General features: G+C 40.2%; 1 protein-coding gene across 1 annotated transcript in view; it reads left to right on the top strand.

The window, feature by feature from the left end:
* ksr2 (kinase suppressor of ras 2) overlaps positions 1-19,692 on the top strand; it is a gene marked incomplete at its 5' end in the record, with an annotated part of 124,590 nt that overhangs the window by 81,749 nt on the left and 23,149 nt on the right. Inside the window, 7 exons of the mRNA XM_080466532.1 lie at positions 10,398-10,467; positions 12,229-12,312; positions 12,624-12,709; positions 15,111-15,131; positions 15,407-15,516; positions 18,157-18,325; positions 19,193-19,234. Of these exons, the coding sequence (XP_080322658.1) occupies positions 10,398-10,467; positions 12,229-12,312; positions 12,624-12,709; positions 15,111-15,131; positions 15,407-15,516; positions 18,157-18,325; positions 19,193-19,234 (582 nt within the window). The remainder of the gene's footprint in view (positions 1-10,397; positions 10,468-12,228; positions 12,313-12,623; positions 12,710-15,110; positions 15,132-15,406; positions 15,517-18,156; positions 18,326-19,192; positions 19,235-19,692) is intronic.

Below are 19,692 nucleotides of genomic sequence, written 5' to 3'. Positions count from 1 at the left end.
GCACGGTCCACTGTACGCACGCTGTCACGTCACACTCCGATCCTGTTTACCAGGCTTCAGTTCCTCACTAAAACACGCTTTCCACAGTCCTATATTCTGCTGCCTTTGTTTAGCACTCCAGTGTGAAGCGATTGATTACCTCTTGATTATGCCGTGCCTGTTATGTTGATTGCGTTCAAACATTTGATTTGAAGCTTTTTATCCAAACTGCTACGCTCTGCCCATTGAGCTGTGCGACCTTGATGATTCTGATAATGATGAGAGTAGGTGTGGGGTAAAATGACTTGGTGATAGTGTAATGTCTCTAATCTGTGTGTGAGGTTATATATTTAGTGTCTGTCTTGTGTTTTGTAATTGACACATGCCTCACTCTATTCTCTTTTACCTGGGGTGAAAAGAAGGAGAAAAAAAACCCTCCTTGGGAATAGCAGTGTTTAGCGCTCAGTCACTTCTGAAAGGCATCTCAGTTTAACGTCAGATAAACTATATTTGGCTTTGAATAGAATGCTACACTCAAGTAGTCTCTTCATCTCTACACACATGTATATAAACACCTCCCTTTAACCCACAGACACGTAGAAACATGAATCCTTTTATGTTTGAGTAGAATCCCATTTCTCTTCTTGATGCACACAAAATTACACATACACACTTTCAACGACATGAACTCATATGTGTCATGTGATGGGCTGAGGGGGTGGAGGAGGAGGAGGAGGAGGAGAAGGAGGGGAGGATGGAGCTTAATTAGGCTGAGGCCAATCAGGAAAGATGGAGGAGGACACTGTTGTCTGGCGCCTTGGGGTTTGTCAGCTCCTGCAGGCTCATCTGTCACACACACACGCGCACGCACGCACGCACACACACATGCACGCACGCACGCACGCACGCACGCACACGCACGCACGCACGCACGCACAAACACACACACACACACACAAATCACAATAGAGTGTGTGTTGTTTTCACTTAATGTATTTTTAATCTTATTGCTGTCTTTGGTTCAAATGTCTATCTGAGCATGCAGATAAATCTTTACCCATGGCGACGATGCTTTTCACGTCTTTGCACTAATTTTGTCTTTACTTTTTGAAAGAAACACTAAAATCATTTGGGAACCTCAGTCTGGGTCAACTGGTCCAAAATAATTGAGATTTTGACTGGTCACACAGAGGTTGAAAAAAACTAAATCTGCATCATCTAACAGATTGTTTTCTATCTGTGCTCATATCTTTTCTTCTTGAGGTTCATTAGTAGTTTTCTTGCAATGAATTGATGGATCACTGTTGCCAGCCGCACTACAATATCAATTAGAAAAAACGTACATTCATTAACCTATAAAAAAAATTATCTTTCGTCTGTCTGATTTTTTTAAACGATCGTGTGTGTGTGTGTGTGTGTGTGTGTGTGTGTGTGTGTGTGTGTGTGTGTGTGTGTGTGTTACGAGCTTAATAGCTCTTCTGCTACCTCTCACTCTTACTCCACCTCTCATTCTCAACCTCTCTCTTCCTCTTTCTCTCTCTGCAACGATTTAAAATAAAAGAAAGATGCTCACCTATGGTCTTTTTACAGTGCTTACTTTCTGATTGAAGTGGTAACAATTATCCATTGAGGTGTTTGGCCAGGTTTAACATATTTTTGCCAATTAGTTCATGTAATGTCATTTTAAATGTTAATGTTTTCAAATGGCAAACATGTGACTTTACGTCAGGTTGTTGTGTCTTATGCAGAGAACCGTGTTCAGTGCATTTAAAAAGTGCCATTTTTAATTGCAAAATGCGTGTAAATCAGAACATTTTTCTTATAGTTTTAGAGACCTGAGAAGAGTTTTTCCCCTTGGTGTGTCATTTTAGATAATTGTGCTTTGCATGTCATTTTAGTGTGTTAACAATTTGGAAAAAACAACTGTAAGTACTCATACCCCTTGAACTTTTTGTCACAAATGTAACTGCATGTTATTGGGATTTTATGTGATAGACCAACACAATGTCTGATTGGGTGGAGAGCATCTGTGAACAGCAATTTTCAGGTCATGCCTGAGATTTTCAATTGGATGAAGTTTTGGACTTTGATTTGTCCATTCTGACACGCAAATACTATTTGATCTAATTATTCCATTGTAGCCCTGGCTGTATGTTTATGCTTGTTGTCCTGCTGCAAGGGGAACCTCTGCCCCCATCCCAAGTCACTCCACCCACTTTCCATGAACTCTGACCGTCCTCCCTGTCGCTCCTGAAGGAAAGCATCCCCACAGCATGATGCTGCCACCACCATACTTCACAGTCATGATTGGCTTTGTTTTAATTATGGCTTTCTTGTTGGCACTCTTCCATAAATGCCCAATTTGTGGAAAGCACGAATGAAAGTTTTCCTGTGGACGGATCAATGCTCTCCTCGCCCGGCCTGTCAGTTTCAGTTTATGTGGATGGTCATGTCTTAGTCAGTTTGCAGGTGTGCCATACTCTCTCCATTTTTGCATGATGGATTGCACGGTGCTCCGTGTGATGTTCAAGGCTTGACATATTTATTCTATAACTGAACCCTGCTCCACAACTTTCTCCCTGACTTGTCTGGTGTGTTTCTTGGTCTTCATGATGCAGTTTGTTCACTGAACAGCTGGATGTATGCATGTGGACTCTATTTACTAAGCAGGTGACTTCTGAAGACACTGGGTTGCATTGGAATATATTTCGGGTATCAAAGTATGAATACTTTGCATGAAAACACCTCTCAGTTTTTTTTCATTTGTAAAAGAGAATGAAAGCTGTATCATTTTACTTACATTTCACAATTATGCAGCACATTGTGTTGGTCTATCATGTAAAATCCCAATAAAATACATTTACATTTGTGGCTGTAATCTGACAAAATGGGGTAAAGTTCAAGGGGTTTGAATACTTTTGCAAGCCACTGTAGGTACATTCTGGTTGTTTTTTCATTTTATCGGCATCATAAATGGGAGTTATTGTTATGAAAACTGCACATACTAAATCCTGTCAGTGGCGACTGAATGAGAAGAGAAAGGGTTAATTGGTGACTCTAAATTTCCTGTAGGCATGAGTGTGGGTGTGTGCTTGTGTGTCTCTTTGTGTTAGCCCCTTACCTGTCCTGGATGTACTACACCCGATCTTTTCCTGATCATTAGCTTGGAGAGACCATAACTTGGGTGAAGTGTGTCTTGAAAATTCCATATCGCAAACATTTACACTCAGAGATATCTTTGTTTTAATGAGATTTATGTATTAAGGTACACAGTTGTAATCCTTAAAATGTCAGCCCTGGTTGAATTTGGCAACATGTACTGTTTACTGTTGAATACCATAGCTAACACTCAGCAGCAATAGAGGATCCACTGATGGACCTTTTAGGCAAACTAACTGCTTTTTTGGAACAAAGTTGGATGATACTAATTGCAGCCGCATGCTGATTTGATGCTGTGTGCACCGCTGTGGTTTGCACACTGCTGTGGGGTTCAGTGAAGCTGGTTGCCCAGTCGAGGAGCTGAAGGTGTGCTGCGTGCCACCTGCAGCTTTGCAAATGACATCAAAGTGAAGCTCTGTAGGACTGTTTTGGATTTTTTGCCGTTGGACTGCTTTTAATCCCAGGCAGCAACATTATGGGGTCCTCTCTGCATTAGACGCAGCTCGGAACACATCGAGGCCGATATCATGAGAAATGAGCTCACTGGACTGCACGCGTGCACTGTTTTCTGTGAATATCTTATGCTTGAGTGACCAATCAGAATCCATTAAACCACATTCGCATCGCAGATTAAATACAGTGCACATCATCCGAAATGCACAGTGATTTGATAAAACTCTTCAGAATTAAAAAAAAAAAAGAAGGAAGGCATGTTTTAGTCGGCCATTCGTCAAAGTCGTTTTCGTTCACTGACTCGGTTCACGTGGACTGAAGCGGGGAGATCGTCGTAAACTGCAAGACCGAGATCGACATCGCGCGCACAGAGGAAGAGGGGGGAGGTGCATGACAAACTACTCAGACCACCCCGCTGACAAGTTCAATCATCTACCAGTCGCCAAGCAGGCCGACGAGAAGCAGATGATGTCAGTTCCTCTTTATATTGAGTTATCAGGTTGATTGAGTGTAATTGAGCTCTCCATCGGAGTGCGGGCAGAAGACGCCGAGCCTCTGGAGGGGCAGGAGGAGGAGGGGAGAGGGGGAGGGGGAGGAAGGGCGTTTTCAGGAACTAGGAAATGCTATCTGGCACCAGGGCCATAACATTAGCACTGCCAGCAGCTGGTGATTAGTTGAATCATTATTAATTAAACCGACTGAGTTTTTATGAGAAACTTAAATCCTACAGATTTTTCATTTTTATTTGCTTGCAAGTCATTTTCATTCTCGACTGTTTAACGACGGACACATAAAATGAGTTCAAGAGATGAAATGTACATAAGACAACCTTGTAGCTGTGTTCTTAGATGTTGTTCCAACATAAAAACACATTTTTATTTAACTGATTTTTAATTTAGGGACAAACCACAATGCGTGGTTATTTCAAATATAGTATATAGTATAGGTATAGGTAGTTTCAAATATATTCAGTGCTGTAATATAAGGAGAATCTAAGCCTGCAATAGTTTTAGTGAGTAGGTGGTGTTTCATGGGTTCAAACAGTCCTCTAGTTGGTATTTCCAAGTATTTCTAATAACTGTTTTGAAAGGGTTTTATACTGCCAATGTTTTGAAGATTTTGTAAGTTGGTGAGAGTCGGTATGTCCACCAGAGTTTGGCTTCCAAGGAAAAAAGATTGGCAACCACACAACGATGTTAAGCCTCTTTCCTACATAGAGTTCCTATAAATGATTTAAGGCTTGTTAAGAAAATTCTTTGTACTAATTTTGGTGACATTTGTTCCTTTGCCCAAGATCCTGTTCTCATGTTGTTTATCTGTCCAGTCCTTCAGATCGTTCTACTCTCATTAATACAAAATCTCTAGAGAACCTTGACAAACCTTCTTCAAATATCCCAAAATGTGTTGGTTTCACCAAAAACAAAGGGGCTGAAAATCTGCTTGTCTTGCAATTTTTTGGTACTGCAATTTTTCAGGATAATAGTGGCGATTTAGCTGTTATGCATCAGTCAAACTCAAGAATAATGTGATAATGTCTGATAGGTGTCAGGCCAAGTTCACTTAAAGCTTCCTTTGCCTGATTTTAAACATGAACACTCAAACCTGCCGTAGCCTTGACTTTTGACACAATGAAAATGTACAAACGCCTCATTCTTGTGTTAACACGCCTCAAAACAGTCTCCACCAAATACCTTTTATTACATTTGCCACCGGAAAGTCTGGAACGTCTCTTAAATGTCAACAGGAACTTTATTAGTCAGAAGTAAACAGCAGCTCAGTCGATATCTCAGTTTACGACTTTGGTTTATTCAGGAATTCATGACTTTTCTAAATACCATAATTATTAGTATATGGAATAAATCAATGTTAATGTTAACATTGAATGAAATTTGTCGAAGTGCATTTTAATTACTGCCTGGCTTCTAGAGCAGTTACATACATAAACACAAAGACAATGATGTAAAGATGCTCTACCTGGTTTTGAATTGAAAGCAGAATCAAACTGTCAGGGTTGTTTCTGAGCCACCTGCCTGAATTGTTTGCATGTTTAGCTGCAGATATCTCCAAATGATAGGAGCACTTTTATGCTATTCCTGCTCCATTGTGAGGAACTCTGGCTTAGAAAGATTTCCACCACAAAAACATTTCGCTTGGTCCATTAGCGCTCGTACTGACTGAGCAACCTGATGCATTTAGGCGCCAGCTCTCAATACCAGGTGAGAATGGCAGCCTACACAGCATCGCCTGTGAAGGCGGCTGGATGAGGTGAGTGTGCATTGAGATGATAGCGTGCTCTAATGATGTGCTGGCTGCCAGTAATTCAATAACAAAAGGCCAATGCAGGAAAATGCCGACAAAGTTGCAGGTCATAATGAAAAGTGCATCACGCAAGATCATTTTTTAGCATTTCATTTCAATTACGTCAGCACCCAAACCGATTAGGGGTTGGTTTGGTTCATATTCTGTTACAGTTTCACATAAAATGTACAATGAATTGCCATCATTTCTCCAACTAGTATCAACCAGTGCCATTTTGAAGCCCTTAGAATTAAATTTCCCCTCTTAAATGTATTGTATACCTCACCACTGTCTAAATTTCAGCTTCAGTTCATCGATAAAATGGGTGTGTGTTGATTAAACTTAGTCTGGGCCTCGCATGCTGTTTATGCCCCTTTCTAGCATTTGTTGTGTCACAACCATCTCTATCTTATGCTAAAATGGATGCGGTGCTGCTTCTTTGAGCATTCTGTATCCCAAACAACATTACTCAACATTGAGCACCTGGACTATAGATTGTGGAAAGAAACTGATTTACATGCAGTTTTGGGTCTGTTACACTTCATCTATGGGTGGCCAAGACACACCAAGAGAACCATCATTGACATGTCTTAAGCAACTATGACAAACTCTTTACAGAATTTCATGATTTAGTCCAATGTATTTACAGTTGTAACTCTCCCCACAACAACACAGACGCAGATTGGTTCGCTGAAACGGGGGCTTATTGCTCAGCGCCCTCTTTCTTCCTTGAACTGTTATAACAAAGTTCAGAAATGTACATGATGTACCCACGTAAACAGAACATTACCAGATGGCAATCTGCGACTAGAAATATACATAAAACCCACTAAAACAAGATACCTCATTGATTACTTGTTGTAGATTGAAGTTAAGTCCATTTAGTCCATGATGATCTCTGTAGCAACATTAATTTTAATTTACATGAAAATTTCAAACTGCTCTCTTACTGTCAATGAATGAATGAATGAACTTAGTGGTGTGTGTCTCTGGCAATGAAATCACACTTGCAAGATATACAAGTTCACATTCTTTCGATCATACATATTTAATACATTTACTTTCCAGCAGGTATATCAAGTTTCATGTCTTACTCTTAAATCATTAAATTGATTCTTAAAATTCAACATTCTGAACATGTAGATATGTATTACCTATTCCTTCTGAGATCAATAATGTATTTCTATTCTATTCTATTCTATTCTATTCTATTCTATTCTATTCTATTCTATTCTTCGGCAGCAGCACATACAATAGTGTTGAAAGTGAAACAAATACAAATAAAGTCAATGAACAAACAAAAAACCAATGTCCCAAGACAATACATAAAGTACCATACAACTTCTAATGCAGGAGTTATAGGAGAGATTTGCACCCCCTAATGTTTCACACCTCAGGATTGTCCAATATAGAGTGCTGGTAAAGCTTGTACACCCATTGCTGACCATTGCTGACACCAACTTGCATACAAAAATGAAGAACAAATGCATACAGTATTTCACCCACAAAATTCAAAAAGGGAAAAAAAGTATATATATATATATATATATATATATATATAGGCTGCACTTGACTATAAGCCGCAGGTGTCCAAGTTGTAACAAGGCAGGAGTTTCACTGCGGGAATACGGGGATTGCTCATATTTTCTGCAAATCTGTCTCTCATAATGCTGGAAATTCCTGCACACGGCGCTGTGTGTGTGTGCATGTCGTCCGCCTGCTGCAGAGAAGTCCGCAGAGAGAGAGAGAGACAGAGAGACAGAGAGCGAGAAGGAGAGAGAGAGAGAGAGCAATACACAACTACCAAGGGTTTTATCTCTATTGATAAAGTATTTTATCAGTTATTTGCTGATTGTGATTCTGATAAGGAAGATTTCTCAGCCACGGAGTCCAGCAGGGCGGCTTTACATGATGCACCTGAACGCATCACTCATGGCTGCCAGCTGCTGGAGTTCCGGAACTGTGAAAGCAGCACAAGACGAGGTCACGAAGAGCAGAAATATCACTTTTAGGGTAAGTTTTGGAGAAGCAGAGGTGCTCAAAATTAGTGCTGCTCAAAACAGCATGTATCTACATGCAGAAGTAGAAGCTGGCGCCATGAAGCCAGTTAACCCTGTAAAAATTCATAAATAAGCTGCAGGGTTCAAAGTGTGTGAAAAAGGTAGTGGCTTATAGTCCAGAAATTACGGTAAATATGATTAGCAATCATAACAGGGTGGCTTGAGTCAGTCCAGGCTCACAATCAAAGAGGTCATGAGCAGAAAATACAGAGAAACTTAGAGGAAGTTATTCACCATCTTAATGTTTCTGGCCTTTATCTCACTTTCGCTGTTGCAGCTGATACAAAGTTCTGACACTCCAGCAGCTGATTGTAAGGATTTCTCATACATATATTTTAGGGGAATCGGAGGCAGCTGAGGACTCATTTGGGCTCCTGGCTTCCTTTCAGCTTTCTCCACAAGCCATCACAAGCTTGCTGCTTATGAGTTCTAAAATTAGAAGTCAACATCGGGGTTGCCAGAAGACGCCTGCCTTCACCCATAAATAGGGTCTGCGATTTCTGCAATGGTTACCTCAGTCATCTGTTTTATCATGGTGTAAGATGACGTCAAATCCCCAACCTTGAGGAACACGAACTGTCCTTTGATCGAACTCCTTTCCATTTGATCCAGTTACTGACCTCGCCGTCTGTAGTTCTTGGAGTAGTCAAAGCAGCCACATCCTGCAAATTCCCCAAAGCAAGAGTCCATGAGGAAAGGAGCAAAGTCACGTTTATCATTTATCTGCAAAAACTACAATTTAGGAAGTGGTGGTTAAAAGAGTTTTTTTCTTAAATCATTTTATATCTTTTGTACAACATCGTTGGCGAGTAGAAACAATACTTTTACTTCTCCATTTTTAAAAAAAAAAGAAACCCAGATTTGATCTGCACTATTCAGCAAACACACAAAAAAATAGGAGGTAGTTTTCATTTCTAAAGGAAGGTGGGTTTCAAGTAAACAACTCAATCAATAAATGTGCTATATTGAAACCAAAAAGTGGAGGGAATCATTATCACACAAAGTCTTCTCGAGGAAGTCAACTGTGTAATAAGTGAGTCATTTTCTGAGGACCTTTATGCAGAATTATTCATTGGTGTTTTGTTACTTCCAAGCTGGAAACTGAAGGCTGGGCTGGACTTTATGTTTAAAGGTGTGCAAAAGTTTGTGCGTGTGAGGGGATGATGGAAAATAGGAATTATGAAGACGGAAAGCTTAATGTCTCATGAATGGATGTGCATTCGAGGTGCTGAATGAGGTATATCCAGGCATTGGGTGGTTTGATTAGAGAAACTGAACTGTTGAATGAATCACAATGGCGGCTGAATCTGCTTTTATATCTTGTGTGTGTTTTTCTTCAAAGGAAGTGAAAGTGATGTACCCAGACCACTTGTGACAATTATTTTGAAGGTGGATGTCCTCTGAAAGAGAAAGCCTCACTTGGCTGAACTAAAGTACCACAAGAAAACAAAATCCAGAGTCATTGACAATCATTCATGACGTTTCTGATCATGACAGTCAATAAAAAAGCTGTTACAACTAATAAAAGAACAGATTAAAAGAGAGACAAGACTCTGAAACACACAAAAAAATAGACTGAAATGAAACAAACCCTGCACAGTTGAACTGGCGCACAGATGCTGTTACCCAGTGAGGATAACGATGGAGTAACGTCTTATCAATGTTGCTCCAGTCGGTCTTGTGAAACATGATGGGTAAGTGTACAATTCCGAAGTGTCCAGCAGTCCGCTTTTCCTCGGGATTGAGTTAACACAAAGGTCAAAGTCTTCCTTTTTTATTGTTAGGTTGAACTGATCTTACATGGTCCTTAGTACATCGATCTGACTATCAGTCTCTCACCTACAGCTGCTTATCAAATTGTCTGATTAACATTTGTTTTGGTGTACCTGTCTCTCTTGAGCGATCGTTTGATTTCACGTAGTTGTTTTGTTATTTAAGCGTTTTTCACCTTGTCTGATGGATTTGCATTAAAAAATTTGGATTTGCCTTCCCTTGGGGTGTATTATTTTTTTTCATTTGAATGTATTATAAGTGTAGTATAGATCAAACTATAAGTGTAATAGTTACAAAAGTGACAAACTAGATGGAAAAAATCAACAGATGAATTTTTAATGTGATTTTATTTCCATAATTATGTATGAGTGGTGCTATATAAATGAACTTGTCATTATAGAGGAAGTTAATATCTCTATATTCTGTAATTAGGACAACATCTCATTGACAGCGCTGGACTGACAGTGAGTCAGCTGAACAGCTGATTAAGTCTGGTGCTAAAATGTCAGTTTGTTGCTACAGGAATCAGCCCATTCCCTTAAATGCCATACATGCTGAGCGAATGCTTTAATGCAGGACGTTTAGTCGATTCTCAAAGACATCCTGTCAGCGTTTCAATCGAACCAAAAATGAAGATATCACAGCCTGACCTCTCTCGTCTCCCTTCTTCCTCAGACACTCTCTCAGTGCCTCGCTGGTCCCCACAGATTCCCCGAAGAGATCTGGGAAACTCAATAAAACACAGGTAGGACTGAAGAGAAGTATGTGTGTGTGTGTGTGTGTGTGTGTGTGTGTGTGTGTGTGTGTGTGTGTGTGTGTGTGTGTGTGTGTGTGTGTGTGTGTGTGTGTGTGTGTGTGTGTGTGTGTGTGTGTGTGTGTGTGTGTGTGTGTGTGTGTGTGTGTGTGTGTGTGTGTGTGTGTGTAAAAAGCCAGTCCAATTAAAAAAAAGGACCTCTTGCGTAACTCATCTCAGCTCTTTTCCTCCCAGTCATCTGTCTCTTGTTCGCTCACCCTACTTGACTTCGAATACTAGTGATCTGAAAAGTCAAACAATACCGTATAAGTGACGCGAACTCAGTAACCTCCAGAACGTGGGTGTAGTGATTGTTGAAAGTCAGCAAGGTGGAGGGAAAAGCTCTAAGCCTCCTCACACTAATGTAATTTATATCACTGTAGCTTGGTTTTAAGAAAGATTAAACTTTATTCTCCCCACTCACCGGAAAGGTGTTTTATTATCCAGCTTTTCAACACTTTCACATGGGTCTCATTGGTCCTAAAACATTGTATGCAATGTGTATTGCCTTAAATCCAGTTATACCTTGATTTTCCTCCATTTGAATATTGGATCATATGAGCGGCATTCAGAATCTGCTGTGTCTGTGTGAGCTGGACTGGCTCCGCCCACACATGCCTATCTTGGGAAGAGGAGGACGTACTTCCTCTCGTGGTGCTACGTGCCAGAGCAGAGCTGCCTAATTGTGGGAGGGTCAAAGGGAGGGCCTACCTTTATTGGGATTGGCTAAACCCAGGATGACTCTATATATGGTTTGATTTCTGAGTCGCTCGTTGGAGCATGCACTTTTTAAAAATTTAAACAAGACAGACTTTCTTATTCTTATACATATTATTGAAAAACCATTAGAAGTTTTATGTGACCCCTTTAATGCCAGCCTGCATATTTCAAACATGTGCCCCTCGATGGCATTTTTGGCCCGTGAATATAAATGTGTTTTTGAAGCTGGCGCACAATGTAACTCCCTTTGTTTTTTGGCAGAATTCGACCTTAATGTCACATGATCGCTCATAATTGAAAGTCCACCTCAGAAATCTGTGAAGTAGAGTTGTTTGAAGTGAGCTGTGCCTGCGAGTTGACGCAAAGGAGGAACCTAATAGAAAGATTTGGATTCTGTCAAACTACATTAGTCACCTGCCATTAGCCACACAGCCGCGCTGCTGGCACTCAGGCACGGCTTCAATAAACACAACCGTATGTGCGCGAACCTGCTCAGCGAGTTGTTATACTGCTGAGTGTCTTTTGGATTTGTTTGTTTGAGAAATGACCGAGTTTGACTCCCCAAGAGCGGCGCGAGCCTCGACGCTCCCGTCGTTCTTACACTTGATTGTTGTATTGACGAAAACTCCCGTGACCTCGCCGCCCGTACCACCGAGCGACTCCGTGAGACGGACCGGGGTTCGCTGAGAAATGAAAACAAAATGAGCCCCAAATTAAATCAGCAGGTGAGGCGGGTTAGGAAGGCATACACGTTTGGAGAAGTCGCTTCTTAAAAGGCAGCTCTTATCCTCGCAGAAAAGTGAGGCGGAGAGTGGCGTGTCTTTGGCGAAAGCCATCTGTAAGAAAGAACTATTAAAGGCAAAAAGGGCAGAACCTGTGTTCTCCTCATGGTAAGCTGCAGCTCCTGCATGTCATGAATTTGCAACAAGATGAAAGTGATGTCCTATTTTGGGGGGTTGAAAAAAAAAAAAACCCCACTGTCTTCTTTTACAGGTTTTCCACTAAATATTGGATGTCCCAGACATGCATAGTATGTGGAAAGGGAATGTTGTTTGGACTGAAATGTAAAAACTGCAAGTAAGTGTGGTTCTCAATCTTTCATTACTGTTATAGTAGTTTTTCATATGTGATTCACATTTTTAATCTTTCATTATTGTGATATTCTTATTGTCTTGTGTATATTTCTTCATCTTTTTTTGGATTATTTAACCATTATGACACTAAATTCCACCTCTTTGTGTTTTGATCCCACTTGAATAAATAATCATTTGTGCCCCCTGCCTGTTTTCCTACTCATTAACGCTGCCACTTTGCATAGGTTACATTTCCATGTTAATACACAAGCAGCAGCAATGCAAGCCATTAATAGAGTGTCTGTATGCTTTCAGGCTGAAGTGCCACAACAAATGCACCAAAGAAGCCCCACCTTGCCATTTACTGATCATACAGCGAGGCGGACGAGAATCCTTCAAAGGTAATTTTGTTCGTTTCCCATCTGGTCAGCTGCGCGGACATTTTCATCAGCATTCGCCCCGATGTGTCTTAGAAAGAATTTCTACTGAAATCCAGGCCATCTTGTCTCTTTTCATGAGGAATTAGTTGAAAATTCGATCACTTTTCACCTTTTGGGGGGAGTAAAATAAATGGTGCGAAATAAGTGGTGTCATGGTTCATAGTTCCTCTTTGTAGATCTTCCCTCATGTTAGGCCAGGTGTGATATTTTCAAAGTTTATAAGTCCTTAAATTCTGAGTCGCAGTTTAAAAAAAAATTTATAAAAAATACGTGTGTCGCTGTGGGATTATGGCAGATGATAGTGCCACTCATGAATGTGAAGAAACCTGATCAATATGCTGAAGTTACCCAGAGAATTGGCTAGATAATGTGAAGAATGGATTGTGAATCATGTCACTTATTCTTCCCTTTTGACTGTACTTGGTGGTTTCCCACTAAAAATCAGTGTACCGAATTGAAGCGCTCGCAAAGTTCACCGTTTACCATCCAGCCGCTCGACTTCTTCCTCATTTCTGCGACGCCGTAAAGGCGACTCATACTGTAAAAGCCTCGGGATTAAGTGGACATTTTTCATGACAGTTGGAACATTTTCAGCGTGCATGGGTGCCCCTTTATCCTAGTTTGCGTCTCCTCGGGCGCTCCTAATTGTGCTAATGTGTGTCTTTCCCTCGACTCCATATGCAACCATGTCGTGTCTAAAATCTGCATACTGTTCTGTCTGAATGCACCTTGATATGTATTAAGTGTGTTGTGGCGTTGAGCGAAAGTGGTTCGCTAACGGAAGACATGTCCTGCCAATCAAAGAGGAACATGGCTTGATTCTGTTATTGCAGTGCGAGTTTGTATTTCAGCGGCTTTAGCCAAAAAAAAAGAGGCAAATTCATACTGGGAATGGGATCTGGAGTCTTTTGATTTGAGTTTAATTGCCAGTAAATATAAAAAAAAAATTTAATAAAATTCAACAGTGAAATTAAAAATATGTGATATGCAATTATTAAAGCTGAGAGGCACTTCAAACTGGAATAAGTTATCTAAAAGCTATTTCAAAAGGATTGTCTATGAGTAAGCGCTGACGTTAAAATAGATCAGTGTTTTTATCAGTCAGATTATAACAAGTGTCTGAAACTAGCTATAACTCTATTTCCCAATAATCTAGTGATTTCAAGATAGAAATGAAATACCCAGATGAGATGAGGCCGCAGCATATTCACCACCATGTTCCTTCAGCTCTATTTCTGACAAGAACATGTTTGAGTTGAAGAAGTTGGTTGCTGCGCTATTGTGAGCGAAATATTTTCCCATTTTGGATTGATAGAGTGTTAAATTTCCTCAAAAGTTTTGTGCTTCCATTGTCCTATTTTGTTTTCTCTCTCGAATGTGACTGGCAGGACAGTTCCGCCTTACGAAGGCCACATGTTATTGTTTTGCAGTTTATTCATGGCGTTGTTGTGAGGAAATGACTCGGCTCTACATCAGGGGTGTCAGACATATTTTAGTTCAGAGGCCACATGCAGCCCAATTTCAGCTTGAGTATAAATAATACAATAATGTCAAAACAACATTTAAATTTAAACTTTGAAGTTTTTCTTTGTTGTGGCACAGAGACTTTATGTTAAAAAGGTTCATATTTTTTTAAGAAATACCCCAAAACCTTATTACAATCTCAACATGAAATAAATGTTTATGAAACTTTCTGGTGCGAAATACAGTGAAATGTCCAAACAGCTTCTCCTATAGCTGTTGCATTATGCATGTCCTTACAAACTCACCCTGACAGCATGGTTTTGAGGCTAATTATTATTATTAGTAGTAGTAGTAATAGTTTATTCAGTCAGCCAAATACATGATTCAACAAAACAGAAAAAGAAAATCTGGGATTTCTGAGAAATCTGTAGAATTTGCTTTGTGGTTTGGCAAGTCTTGGCCCACGGGCTCTATGTCTGACACTCCTGATCGATATAGTTTGAGCGAAGCATGTCACCACAAAACCTGTGAAAGATTTCAGTGTTATACCTTTTTCAGTTGAAGGTAGGGATTCAGGTGCATGTGTAATGTTTCTTTTTAGTTGTATTTGTTTTATACAACGTCCCACTTTTCCCCTCTTAGAATGTGGTTGTATTGTTGAATTGAAGAGTGCTTAGGGTTTTCGAAGAGGCAGTCCTTTTTCCCTCGTCGCCCATCGGCTCATTTTAAGCACATAGAAGGTTATCTGCTCATTAATTAAGCCACTTCGGTTTGACAAATGTGATTTTGTCACACACTGTTTATACTGACACAGACAGTGCTGAAAAAAGCCATTATCTGCCATGAGAAATAAGATTCTTTTGTGTCCCCCCCCCCCCTTTATTTCCCTCCAAATAAGATCACCAAGGAACGACTCAAGGTAAAGTGCACTAATTACACTTCTCTTAGTCTGCTTCAGTAAGAGAAATGACAGTTTCTTAATGACATGCTGCAGTTCACTTAAGGAAACTTTTAAGTGTCTTGGTGTGATGATGAATCGGAGGTGCTTTAGAAAGGGCAGTTTGTTCATTTTTCAGATTTGAAAATAGACTCTAATAAAGAGCTTGCTAAAGTATTTCTAAAGCTACAAGCTTTTGTTAACTTTTGGCCTCTCGCGTTGCTTCATTTTTTTTCCTTTCTGCTTTATTTCTGTAGTAGCTCGTCTGGTACGGACTGAATCAGTGCCATGTGACATCAACAACCCGCTCAGGTACACAGACCTGCACATCAGTCAGACGCTGCCCAAAACCAACAAGATCAACAAGGTACGTACGCATGCACGCTCACACACGCACGCACACACACACACACACACACACACACACACACACACACACACACACACACACACACACACACACACACACACACACACACACACAATCTGCACATTAACCCAGCCTACATGTCGCGCGTTCCTTCATTTTTGGGAGCCGGTTATGAGTCATGGCATGTGTTCCCGGGGGATCAGGGAACCGTACGAAAATATCTTCCCCGCGTATTGCTGTTTACACAGATGGATTTGTTTTCATACATTGAATAGTCTGCAGCCAGCACATCCAACAGCTTCTGCTCAGATCCAGGAGGAGAAAAAGTTCGTTACAGGATTGCAGTGGTGGTAACGCTATGAAAGAGATCTTGTGGAACAAATGGGGTGTGTTAAGGAAGACTGATCAGGTGTGCATGTACACAGCGTTTGTGTCTGTAACAGTTCTGTAAGGAAAATCGCATCATCTGAAACAACCAGGTAAAATAAATCATTCAGACATTTGTAGGCCTGGTGTAGGCATATGCAGTTTGAATTTTTAAGAAATAAGTGAACTTGTTGGATAGGTTGTTTAAATATTGTGAGTTTGGATTCAGTTTAGTTTGATGTTATGAATTCAAAGACTTGTGGATTGATTTTGGGCAATGAGCACAATAAGAACATTCTTAAATATCTTACCCATCAGTGACAATATCTCCCATTCTATTTCAGGCTTGGGGCAGTCTATTTCATTTTTCTCCCTATGTACTGTTTTGTGTGGGTCTTTGGCTTCTTTCCACTGTCAAGACACAAAACGTGTTTCATGTATTTTTAGGGTAGTTTTCATAATCAGACCATTCACTCTGTCTAATTTTACCTAGTGTACCTTTTTAGACACGTCTCTTCATCTGATTCAAACACTATTATACTGTCCAAAGAACCAAAGTACTTAATCTTCCATTAATGATCAGTAAGGTCAGGGCTGCGGCCCTCCATGATCTGAGTTTGAAACCAATGCTTTAGAGGGTAATCAAAATATTTTAGCTTAGCTTTTTTGGGGCTCATCTCCTTAGCAGGTATTTGGTTTAAGAAAAGATGTGTACCACCTTGTGGTGCAAATTGGTATTGCAAGATGGGCTAGACTCTGATTAGCTTGCCGATACATATGTCTTTTATGTGTTTGAGGAGTATCCGGGGGGAAAAAACCCAAATGCACCCACTGGGAGAACTCCAAACAAGAAGTCCTCCAACAACGGAATTGAAACTCTAAAACTCTGACATTCTGGCATCGATGCATGAAAGTTACACCTTAAACATGCATGATCGTATACTGGTTCTCTTTCTACCTCATAGCGAGAAAATCCCCAGTTCAAATCCAGACCCGGCGGCCTTTCTGTAGTCACATTGTCCACATCCTGAAGGTCGCCACACAACCCTAATTCATCACTGTAACTTAGCAGAAATATTTCAGAATTTATTTTTGTTGGTCATGACTCCAAACAGCAAAGCATAACATAGGTTCTTGTGTTTTTTATCTTATTTGCATATAATTGGTATGTTTGGTAGGTGGAACGTATTGAGCAACATCTTAAAATTGATTTCTTACTTTTCAGACACTCATTGATTTCACTTCATTCCTGTAAGAAACTTAATGAAGGGAAATAATCCATCATAATGAAAAGTGTCCTGTCTTTACTTTTTGCCCTTTATGCTGTTATTGCTTCGCGCTTTGAAATGGCTCCCCAGTGGTTCGCTTGAGGATGTTTTGGCATGTGAGATTTAAGAAGTGGCTGCTTGACCAGAACAAATGTTATTCCTCTGTCGTATATTCATTAGGCTTTCTGTATTGGATTAAATTCTCAGACTGTTTAATTAATAAATCACTTTTTAGCAAAGTCAGAAAGATTCAAAGATTATTTTTGAGTTACGACGAGAAGAAACGTTGTACACAATCAGACTTAGCTTGATTGGACTGCATTGTGACATTATTCAATGTTGCTATTATTTGAATTGAAATTGGATGGAGCCCTTTTCATGTGAATCAGAAATGAGTTCAGTGAGCTATGTAGTTATAAAATTGGTCCAAAATGTGAGGAGAAGGAGTGATGAGTGCACTGGAACTGGAACTTTTTGTGCGGCCCAGAAACAAGCTTACTTATTCAAAGCAAGAAGAACGCTGCTTCACTAAGGTTGGCCGGGTTGAAGTGAAGAGGCTTCATTGAGAGTACACAAGTAAATTTCCTGATTAGTTTTTTACATCATTGTTGGATCATCGTCGAACGGAGGAATACATGTCCCAGCTGTTTCGAGAAAGTTCCGTGTTTGCAAGCCTGCGCAATGAAAGAACAACTTCCCCGAAGAAGTAAAGTTTACTTGCATAGCTCATTGTGATGGATTGCCTCTGTCGGAGAAGTTTTATGTCTCTGCATGTTGATTTTCATATTCTACCAAAATTAATGAAAACCGAGTTCCGCCCTGAAGGTGGAAATCAATCTCAGAAACTTTACGTCAGATCCAGAAAGAGGCCAACAATAAAACAGAGTGGAAGCATTTGGCGATTAGCGGACTATAAATGTTGCGTGTGAATCACCAGGATTGAAGTAAAGCGTCTGTTGACTTTTCTTGGTTTTTCTTGGTTTGTTTTTTTTTGTTTTTCCAGGATCACATTCCGGTCCCTTACCAACCGGATTCCAGCAGCAACCCCTCATCCACCACTTCTTCCACCCCGTCCTCCCCCGCCCCCCCTTTGCCCAGCAGTGCCACGCCCCCTTCACCACTACACCCCTCTCCACAGTCGGCACGGCAACAGAAACAGTTCAACCTGACAGGTACGGGGGAGGTTTATTAGAATTCAAACCAGTTTAAGTCAGTTAAAGACCATTATTAATTCCTGTTGCAGTCATGTTTGTTAAGTGTTCAAAACATCAAATTAAAATGCTGATTATTTTTTTTCCTCCCTTCGAGTGCATACACCAAAAGTAACAGTAAGCATGGAATTGACAACAAAATGTGCATATCAGCTAATAATAGTATACATATTGCTTCCAAAGACTCTTCGAAGATGAGAGCTGTAGGCCCAAACTTTATTTTTCTATAAAGTGAACTAAAGCAAGAAAAATACAATAGTAATTCTAAGCCGGTTTCTGTTTAAAGGCAAATGGGAGTTTGAATGAGAAGCAGTGCTAATCGGGCTGGTTGTACAAAACAACAGTAGTTCTTTAATCTGAATACTCATTTCTGCATGTGATGATGATAATTAGAACAACACGTACACATTTTGCAATAGTATAGCTTCTTCTAATTATTTTTAATTGTGGTAACATCCATATTTGGTGTTCTACCTAAAAGCTTGTAGCGAGAGAGACCCAAGTACATTTTTCTAATCAGAAACATGGTTGAAAATGTTGCCACGATAAAGTAGCACATTGTTTTTTTCCAGCTCCAAAAAATTCTATTTATGTAGTTTTAGCAATACAGTATTTACAAAAAATGCAAACATGTTTGTGATTTTGAGTGGGAATTAATGTAATACACTAATTTAGTGATACAAGTGTACAATCCTTCAAGGGGAATTTCACCATTTAGTAACAGGTGAAGAAGCTGTGAAGAAATACTGTGTTTCATAATCTGTGTACTTTGGCAAGTTCTCACAACTTCAGCTCAAACTCCAGCTCTTGTTCCATTTCTTTCCGCAGCCTCCAGTTATTTCAAATACAAACAACAGTTCATCTTCCCCGGTAAGTTGCTTCTAATTGATCATTTTTCCTACCAATAATGCACTGCGACCAGGTGAGAACAATCAAGGAGGACGCCTTTTGATGTCCACTGTGATTTCCATCACCTCACCTTGGCCTCTTTTACAACTCTCGGCCCCTCCGCCCACTCATGCTCGTCTCATTTCAGCTTCCTAATGATTTCTCCATGCTGCGTCTCTGTGCTTTTGTCCACAGCAGCACCACGCAGTCTTTGCTCATTTGGCAGGTTATTACAGACGAGAAAACCTGGAGTGGTGTGAGGAGGAGATTGAAGAGGGGAGGGAAGTGAGATCTGGGGGAGACACTTTATTCGTTCATTTATTTATTTATTTATTTGCGGACGTTTGAATATAGCGCACAGCAGCAGGCTCTGATTATTGAAGTCACATACTGTTGCGTGTTGCTAGCTAAATTACAGCTGCTGCCTTCATGAGCTGCAT

This window comes from Lipophrys pholis (assembly GCF_963383615.2).
Source record: "Lipophrys pholis genome assembly, chromosome: 7".
Taxonomy (NCBI): domain Eukaryota; kingdom Metazoa; phylum Chordata; class Actinopteri; order Blenniiformes; family Blenniidae; genus Lipophrys; species Lipophrys pholis.
The sequence above is the reverse complement of the archived record's forward strand: the minus strand, read 5'-3'. Positions and strand labels throughout refer to the sequence as shown.